The 10,000-nt window shown below is 38.9% G+C and overlaps 1 protein-coding gene across 1 annotated transcript in view; it reads left to right on the top strand.

Moving 5' to 3' along the window:
- LOC101860605 (serine/threonine kinase-like domain-containing protein STKLD1) overlaps nucleotides 1–10,000 on the top strand; it is a gene marked incomplete in the record, with an annotated part of 32,844 nt that overhangs the window by 10,573 nt on the left and 12,271 nt on the right. Inside the window, 6 exon segments of the mRNA XM_005108956.3 lie at nucleotides 1,365–1,438; nucleotides 3,921–4,024; nucleotides 5,023–5,271; nucleotides 6,275–6,336; nucleotides 7,216–7,282; nucleotides 8,737–8,865. Of these exon segments, the coding sequence (XP_005109013.2) occupies nucleotides 1,365–1,438; nucleotides 3,921–4,024; nucleotides 5,023–5,271; nucleotides 6,275–6,336; nucleotides 7,216–7,282; nucleotides 8,737–8,865 (685 nt within the window).

Genomic DNA, 10,000 nt, shown 5'->3' on the forward strand with positions numbered 1-10,000 from the left:
TTTGCTGTAACATGCATCAGTCATACATGTATGTTGTTTGCTGTAACATGCATCAGTCACACATGTTGCGGATGCACCTCTTTCTCCTTGCCCCCCCCCTCCCCCCTTCCTCTTTGCCCCTAGTTTGTGCCTTTACCCTGAGCAGTCTTTCTGTGCTTCCATTCCTTCCTGTTACTCCTCTCTCCTCCTCTTCCTCCCGCTTTCTCTCTATTTCTCTGTTTTTTGCTGTAGCATGCATCAGTCACACATGTTGCGCGCTGCCCCCCCTCTCCTTGCCCCCCCCCTCCCCAACTCTTACAACCCTTTAGTGTGTTGATGTGTGTGTATGTATTCACCATTCCACAGAAAATTTTTCCCTGTGGAGATCAATAAAATCCTATCTGATCTCCTCCTGGTGTGGAAAATGGATAATCTTATCAAGGTTGTTGGCCTTAACTTTGTAGTTACTGCCTCTTTTGCAGAAGTAACTTATGCTATCTAGAAGAAGAATACAAGGGTGGGATTTTTTTTCAGTCGGTTATCCCAATGTAGTGCTACATAGAAAATACTAGCTGGGCCCCCTTTCGATGAAAGGAATGATCGGTGCATTAACATCAACTGAAAGTCATCGGCCTAAGAAGGTCTAGATCTAGATCTATACTCTCAAAACAAAATGTGCCTCGCGAAATACCACTTCCTCACCCGATTTTCTAAAATTACAGAGACAGAAGCGTCGGCCTACAAAAGCGATCGGCTAAATAAAGAAATTTAGCTTTTTGCAGCAAAACTGTATCAAAACTGGAAAAACAAAAGGCGTCATGATGTGGAGAATATTTTAAAGAATTTTTTGGCGAAAACCGCATGTCGATCGATGCAGCCATTAAAAAGCCTTTTGAATAGCAAAATTCGGCCACCACAAATAGGTAATAGATGTGGGCCTGGTAGTACATGTTTTGTTTCAATCAAGTGAAACAACCCACAAACTAATAAGAATCAGGAAAATTGTTTGGAAATAGGTGATGATGAGGAGGATGGTGATGATAATAATGATGATGATGGATGGGGATGATAATAATAATGATGATGATGGATGGTGATGATAATAATAATAATGATGATGATGGATGGGAATGAGGAGGTTAGTGATGATAATAATAATAATGATGATGGATGGAAATGAGGAGGATGGTGATGATAATAATAATAATGATGATGGATGGAAATGAGGAGGATGGTGATGATAATAATAATAATGATGATGGATGGGAATGAGGAGGATATTGCTGATAATAATGATGATGAAGGATGAGGTTGACGATAGTGATGGAAGAGGATGATGATGATGATGATGATAATCATAAACTGTACTTCTGTTGTGTTCCCAGCACTACTCCAAGTCCATGATCACCACAGTGCAGACACTTCTGCGCCCATCTCCTGTCACACGGCCCAACACTTTGTGAGTAAAAAGTCCTCCTTATAACCAAAGATCGTGTCTAACTAGAGAGTACACTCCTCTCTTTGAGCCAATTAAAAAAGTGTCCTCAAAATCAGGTGGCGCCCTCTTGTTAAAAGAGCGGACTTTACGATCAATCAGAGTTACCCTATTTGTGTGCAAAACAATAAAAGTGAAACTAACAAACTGTGCTGTTCCTATTCTTCTTCTGGAGAAACAAAAGAGAGCTTCAACGCACAGACTGCAGCGCCATCTGAACAAATGCGCGGACTTCCGCGGACACTTTTTTTTGGCTGAGTGAACTATCTTGTTATGCTTGATCTTTGGTGTAACTACTGTCGAACCTGCTCTAATGGCCACTCTCTCTCTCTTTCTCTCTCTCTCTCTCTCTCTCTCTCTTTCTCTCTCTCTCTCTCTCTCTCTCTCTCTCTCTCTCTCTCTCTCTCTCTCTTGCCCTTTTTAACTCCCAGTGGAGCACAGGCCATCAACAGCATTACTCCAGAGAAGCCTGTCCTGAGCATCCTTTTCTATCTGTTTCCATGATGTCCCTGCTTTTCCAATTTCCGCTTGTACCGCTCGACTCCATGTCATCTTTGGTCTTCCCTTCTTACGTTTTCTTTGTGGGTTCCATGTTAAAGCCTGTCTGATGATGCTTGTCGGGGGTCTTCTCAGGGTGTGTCCAATCCATTCCCATTTCTTCACCTGTTTGTCTTCCTTTACTGGCCTTTGGCTTGTTCTTTCCCACAGTTATGGCCACTAGTCCCAGACAATCACCCGTACAAACAACCACTTCCCGCTTCATTCCTTGCGTAAAAAAAAAATGTGTCACATCATGGTGGAATCAGGCGCTTGTCTATTTTTGGGCTTGTGGAGTTATTGGTATCATCTTAAAGCTTGTTCAGTTGTCTTGCTATCGGTGAAAAAAAATGCCCATCTATCTTGAATAGAAGTCAAGATATTTGAGATTGAAGAAGGTGGGGTCGCCTGGTTTCTAAGGGAGAATTAGCGAGAAAATGGCCACCAAATTTTGGTTATTTCCATAGCTTGATAGTCCATGGAAACTGAAGACTTACATATTTTGTGGCTTTAATCAACATTTTTCCATAAAATCCACCCAGAAATGAGTTCTTAATTCGACAACAATGGTGTTAAGCCAAAAAACAAAAGTTCGTTAAAAAATACCATACTTGCAGAAAAATGCGTTTCTTCAATTTGATTATTTTGACGAGTGCCTGATTTCACCACACTGCCTCACAAATGTTATAATGACACTGTCCCAAAACTGCCACCTGTCTAAGACAACCACTTTTCTCCTCAACTATGGGTGGCTGTCTTGGACAGTGTGACTGTTTCCACAGAGGTTGTCAGCAGATTACGGGTTTACAGATTATTGAGTAATGTAATAAGGAAAGGAAAATTTTAAAGAATTCACTTTTCTGTTGTATGTTTCAAATATTTCTAAAACGTGAAATGAGCTGTCAGAGTACACAGAAATTGTGTTTAATTTTTCTTTTTTTTTCTATTACGCTGCAATAAAGTATTATCTTATCTTATCTTACCTTAAATATACACTTGATTGCTGTTTAAGTAGGGATATTGTAGAATTAAATTGTTTAAAGAGAAGGCTAACCTGTATGTGCTAAGGCTAATTAAAATACAGTGGAGTACTCCCTTAAACCGAATCTGTGGAATGCTGGGGTTTTTTTTTGGTTTAGCAGGGTTTCCGGTTTACAGGGGTTTCTCAAATGGAAGGAAAACAAATTTGGAGATTTCTAATTTTTTTTCAGATTTACTAGTGTTTTCAAATTAATCACGTTTGGTCAAAGGGGACTCCAATGTATTTGTATTTTGGGTGTGTTAGTTTATATGAAGCTGTGCCAGGCCTGTCTTGCTTCTTCCCAGCACTTTATGACTGTTATTGTGGCGATGTGGTTCTCTTTATTGATGAAATGTATAACACCACACGTATAAAAAAGATAAAACGCATTATAAACGACCCATCACACCCCCTTTCCATACAAATTGTAAGATCACGCAGCGGCATATATGTACCTCTAAAAACAAAGAAAGATATAAAAGAATTTTTTACCATCTAGCGTAAGGCTATTGTTAGAATAAGCATCAATGTGTTTTGCTCTTTCAAGTATGTATCTATACTATATAAGTCCAAAGGTGTTGTAATTAAATTCCTGCATGTGGTTAAATGATGCATCTAATGTGATATGTACTTTTTATCAGCTTTACTTCTCTTTTCATATTGAATTTTAGTGAGAGTGAAATATAATTTAAAAATTTTTAGTTGCGAGCGCCGTAAAACTCTCTACTAAAAAAAATAGAAAAATTGAAAAAATTCTTTGTGTACCTACATGTGTTTTTACAGTCCTGTACAGCCAATAAAAATTTTCCTCTGGGATAATAAAGTATTATCTTATCTTATCTTTTCTTTACACAAACTCAAAAATATAAAACAAACTTGTCTCCCCAGTGAGTTGAGCAGGATGGGGTTCATCCAGGAGTGCATGGCACAGACGGCCAGCTCGCAGCTGGACAAGCGGTCTCGCCAGGAGGAGACGGGATCTACCAAACAGTGTAAGGATTTTGTGTCCTATGACAAAATGACAAGCGGATAGCTAGAGAACGACGAGTAAACGCTATTAGCCAATATTTATAGTAACAGCCATCTTGTTTGACGTCGTTGAGAGATTCCCACTTTGTCAGTCACGGTCACAACACGACTGCAAGACGGTACTATTTTTAGAATCAAAATCAGATGACACGACGGGCATCCCCCTTGGGAGGTCAAACAAGATGGCTGTTACTAATACTATAAATAACGGCCAATGGTTTTTAGTTGTCGTTCTCTAGCTCTCCGCTTGTGACAAAATGTCCTCTTTTACTTGGTCGAATACTTGTTAATATCCTATTGATGTCGTTAGATTTGGGGTTTTTTTTTTCAAATCATTTAATTTTGACTACTGGTTATTAATTTTGACTACTGGTTAGTTTGTGTGTTGTTGAATCATTTCCATTAGTTTTTGGTAGGTTTTATGGGATTACAGAAAATGGGATATACTGCGCCTGGATACGTGAAGTCATTGTTATGTGAATGGTGTATACTGTCAAAGAATATGTTAAGTAATGATTATGTGAATGGTAATATACTGAAAGTCTTTGTGTATTCAAAAAGTCCAAAACTTCTTTTTTTTTAAAACTTGAAGTCAAGAGATTTTATCTTGAGAGTAACACCTTAACTCTTTAAACCCTGAGTTTTTTCAATGTTTCCCGGAGTTTTTTCTAGTCACCTAAACCTGGTGCACTATGTCTCATTAAAACCCCAAAACCTTACCTCAAACTTCTAAATTGCGGAAACAAAGGCTTAGTCATAGCTGAAAAACTTGGATTGGGAATAATTCCAAAAAACAATAAAAAAAACTAAAACTAAATGAAACAAAACAGTTGTCACTAGTATCAGACCCTACCAGCCTTACAGGGTTTTTACCGCTGGATGCTCCCTGCATCCGATGGGGTTTGAGGAGTTCATTTTTTGGGGGTGGTAACATTACTTGTATGTTGTATTTGTTCTCCAGATGCTCTGACAGAAGGTCGCGACGACCCGTACCGGGTGCTGGAGTACATCGCCGACACCATCGACCACGAGAACTACGTCGCAGACGGACTGGCTGCCCTGGCGGAGATTGTGCGAGATAAGGAGGACGCTCATGAGCACATCGATCAGAAAGCCAGGAACCTCATCTCGCTGGCCATGTGGGACAACATCTTCCACAAAGACGTGCAGATCGCTGGCTGCTATGTGCTGAGTAACCTCGTTGTTTTCGGTCAGTTTTTTAATAGGGCGCCTTTTTTAAAGAAATTGTGTTTAGCGCCTTTTAAAAAAAATTGTGTTTAGCGCCTTTATTTTAAAGATTGTGTTTAGCGCCTTTCTTTTAAAGATTGTGTTTAGCGCCTTTATTTTAAAGATTGTGTTTAGCGCCTTTTTTTTAAAGATTGTGTTTAGCGCCTTTATTTTAAAGATTGTGTTTCATGCGTAAATTTTGTGCTACTTTATAAGTTGTGCCTGCTGGGTTCTGTTTCTTTTCCATTCTTCTGAAGTTTTAGGTGGCGTCGGTAGCCTAGTGGTTAGGCTACCGGACTCGTAATCATGAGATTGCGGGTTCGGGGGTTCGAGCCTCAGCTCGGTCCGACGTTGTGTCCTTGGGAAAGGCACTTTACACGAACTTCCCACTTGGCGCGGTCCTATTGGAGACGGACGTTAAAAAACCGCCCCTTAAATAACCTAATAGTGTTGATAGGAGCGTTAAACCCGTACCATTTCACCATTTAAAAAAAGTTTTAGTCGGTGATATTCCTTTTTCTTTTCATTGTTTGCCTCAGTTTTGCTTTAATTTTAATTAATTCACTTTTTCTTTTCCTCCAACAAACAAGCATCTGTTGGACAGTTACTGTGCGGGTATTATGGTCTGTTCATTATTTTCTCTTGACACCGACAAATTTGATTCTCTTTCTGCTTTTAGGGTACACAATGATATAACAGTCCGTGTCATCTTAAGATGAGCTATGCAAATAATCATCTCAAACTATGTTCATATTTTAGGGAACTAATCTTTTCATTGGACCAAGAAGGTCTCTTGAACAAAAAGAGTAGCAATTGTTATTTTAATTGATGCTCAAAATTTGAAAAATACAAGTGTTAATTTGCATGGAAAGTGTTCATTTGCATTTCACTTGTAAAGTTTATTTGATTAGATTATTGAAGAGAGAATATCTCGTATCCACACCTGTATGAAAATGTTCCTACCTTCTTTTCCTCAACAATTTCAGCTCCCCCAGAAGACATCTTGTTTACACCTGAAGTTATCACAATCATCCACAAAATCATGGCAGTAAGTTTTGTTTGTTTGTTTGTTTGTTTGTTTGTTTGTGTTTTTCCCTTGGTGTCAATTGCATGTGTTCAAAGAATATTCTGTTAAAATTCAAATTCTAAATGTTTAAAACAGCATAAAGAGATACATGAAATCTGTGAATAGTTTTCAACATGTCACGATGTGGTGGAATCAGGCGCTCGTCAATTTTTGGGCGTGTGAAGTTATTTGTATCATCTTAAAACTTGTTCAATTGTCTTCTTATCATGGAAAAAAATACTCATCTGTCTTGAACAGAAGCCAAGATTTTTTAGATTGAAGAAGATTGGGTCGCCTGGTTTCAAAGGTATAATTAGCGAGAACAAGGCTCCTAAGTTTGGTTACTTCCATAGCTTGATAGTGTGTGGAAACTGATAATGCTCATTTTTTATGCTTTTAATCAACGGTTTTCAGTAAAATCTAACCACAAATGTGTTTTTCATTTGACAACAGTGGTGTTAAGCCAAAAACAAAAACATTTTAAAAATTGCCAAACTGACAGTAAAATGCTTTTCTTCAATTTCATTATTTTGTTGAGAGCCTGATCTCACCACGCTGTTTCACATACATTCATCTAAAATGTTGACGTTTGAGTAAGCACTCTGTGTGTGGTTGGTGGGTGCTATGGTGTGGCTTGCTCCTTCTTTCCTAAAAAAATTGTTATTGTTTTTATCTCCCCTCCTTCTATTTTGTGTTTGTTATTCTCTTGTAACACCTCTAATCTTCTGGCGCTCATATAACCTTATTGTGTTGAGAGCGCCATAAAACCTTACTAAAACAAAAGGAGTAAGCACTCAGAGGCAGCAATTATGTAGCTCAGAACTGCAACCACTTACACAAAGCTTTGTGTTTGTCTTTCAGACCCACGAGTACGAGCCAGAGGTTCAGCTCGCCGCTGTTAACTTGATCCTGGCCTTGTCAGCAGATGGTGAGTTATTGTGGCCACTTTTTTTTTTGTTCTCCTACTCTGAGGTATCGATTAAGCGTTCCCCCCCTCCCCCCCTATTTGCGAAAGAAGGAGGTGGAGGTCACCTGTTTTCAGAGGTAAAATTAGTGAGAAAATGGCAGCCAAAGATTAGTTATTTCCTTAGCTTAAGAGTCCGTGGTAAATGGAAATTTACATTTTTTTGTGCCTTTAATCAACGTTTTTCAGAAAAATTTCACATAAATGAGTTCTTTAATGGGCATGAAAGGTGTTGAGACAAAAAACAAAAATTTGATAATTCATAAACCTGAGGGAAAATGCAAGTTTCTTCAATTTGATTATTTTGACGAGAGCCTGATTCCACCACGCTGCCTCACAAATGCTCGCAGCTAAAGGGATTTGAAAACAACAATAACAACAAGCGTTCCCCCCCCCCTCCTTATTCCATACCCCCAGCTTATTATTTTCCAACTTGTCACGACCGACGATCATGTGAAACATTATGTCTAGAATCTAGATATTTGAATAAAACGTATTCTTTTTTTTGTAAATGGTAAATTACCCTCAGTATTAGTAGGAGGTACTGGGTTGGCTACCTCAATTTTCTGTGCATTTTAAGAACTTTTGTACATTGGTTTATTTTAAAAAATAAAACTTTCGGTTTGCCGTTGTTTTTGGACTAACCGTGTTTGGTATGAGTGGATAAGTTGTATTTGTTGGTCTTTGTTAAGATTAAATAATTCATCCCCCACCACCATGGCAGTGCTACTGACTGAAGTTGTCTTTAGACCCTTCCCAAAGGGGGCATATTTATGTTCTCATGCACAGTAGAATTGTAAATGGGATGATTTGTCAATGTCATGCTCATACTGTGCCGGAACAACATAGGGGGAACTGCTGCTTTTTCTTTCCTCATCCTTACTATCGTCATTTTCCTCTACTTCTTTTGTATGTTTGTCACTCTCTTGAAAACGGCTATTTCCGGAGTGCCTTGTTAATCGAAGCAGACTTTGTGCTGTTGGGGCTAGAGAGGTGAGCAGAGTAAGCTTGATTCCTCGTATGGACTTCTCTGTTGACATCCACCCCTTGGGGCTCATATGACCTTATGCAGTTGCGAGCGCCGTAAAACCTTACTAAAACTAAAACAATATTTCATGTCACTCTCAGTCCACCTTTTGTTTTGCTAACCACCCCATGGCCAGCAGTACTTGCTCTAAGCTCAGAGTTGGTGCCTCATAAACTTTTCTTGGGTGGTTGACGGGTGCCCTGGTGTGGTATGCTTCTTCTTTCCTACCGAATGTCTATCGTCTTTATCTCCCCTCCTTCTTTTTTGTGTTTGTTACTTTCTTGTAACACCTCTAATCTTCGGCACTTGTATGACCTTATTGTGTTGCAAGTGCCGTAAAACTCTTGCTAAAACTAAAACTATGAACTTTTCTGTTGCATGTCGTGCCCAGAGCGGGCAGCGAGATCCATCGTCCAGCTCGGGGGAATCCACGACATCGTTGTGGCCATGAGACATGCCTCCTACCACGCGACGCTCAACGCTGTGGCCTGCATGGCGCTCTGGAGTCTCACCGTGGACGGTAAGGATCAGTTTGGTATTTCTGAGTTGCGGTTAACTGCTGGCCTGTTTGATTATATGACGTCATTTTACGTTAAATTCATAAAAAGATTCTCTTGTCGTTTTGTAATATCTCTTGAACTGGTTAAAAAACTAATATTACGACTAAAGGCTGATAAATTTTTTAATGAATTTTATTTTAGTATAATGTTTCTTTATTTTTTTCTTTACAAATGTTTATTATGACATCCTTATATCCGAAGCTCCTCTTTAGTCTGTGCTGTATGTCGTGTTTTACTGTCATATCAATACAGCGTGGGGAACCACCACTTTCCAAAGAAGAAATTTACTCGTTACTCCGATCCATGGAATAGCAGTCTGTCAAAATGATTTTTTGAGAAATACTGAAAGTTTCAAAGAGATCTTTGTACTTGATGTATTCTAGAATGTGAAGAATACAACTCTGGGGGGTACAAAATAACCCCAGGGCGTACGGATAGGGTTAAGAAATGGGAGAAAACAGCTGGATACTTCACTGTTCGTGATCTGTAACTTTTTCTGGTTCTTTTTCTTCCTACCAACTGTGGGCATTTTCTTCTGAAGGCTACTTTTCCTGTGAGAGATTATCTTGTGGAAAAATAATTTTTATAATTTTTTTTCTCCCAAAACCGAACAACCTGCTGTCGAAGTAGAAATACAGTTTTAATATTAATCACATTTTGTTGGCAGGGGGTTTGACAAGTTTTTCGCCCTCACGATAAGACTGTAAATTTGATAGGAGAAGCAAAAAATGTACTTGGTTTCATCACAGATTAACGTATCTGTACGCCCTGGGGTCATTTTCTACCCCCGGGGTTGTATTCTTCACATTTAAGAATACTTCTAATACGAAGATCTCTTTGAAATTTTCAGTTTTCTCAAAAATTCATTTTAACAGACCGTTATGCAAAGTGTATGATTGGATTAACAAGTAAATTTCCTATTTAGAAAGAGGTGGCACAGAGTTCCCCACATCTCATGGATACGATTGTAAAACACGACCTACGGATAGGATTAACCCATCCTAATGATTCAGGAGCATTTCTTGTCAAAATTGAGACCTGTCTTTGACTGAGCATGTTATGAAATGGATAATTTACTATTTTTTCTTGAATGAG

Source organism: Aplysia californica, unplaced genomic scaffold (assembly GCF_000002075.1).
Source record: "Aplysia californica isolate F4 #8 unplaced genomic scaffold, AplCal3.0 scaffold00738, whole genome shotgun sequence".
NCBI lineage: Eukaryota > Metazoa > Mollusca > Gastropoda > Aplysiida > Aplysiidae > Aplysia > Aplysia californica.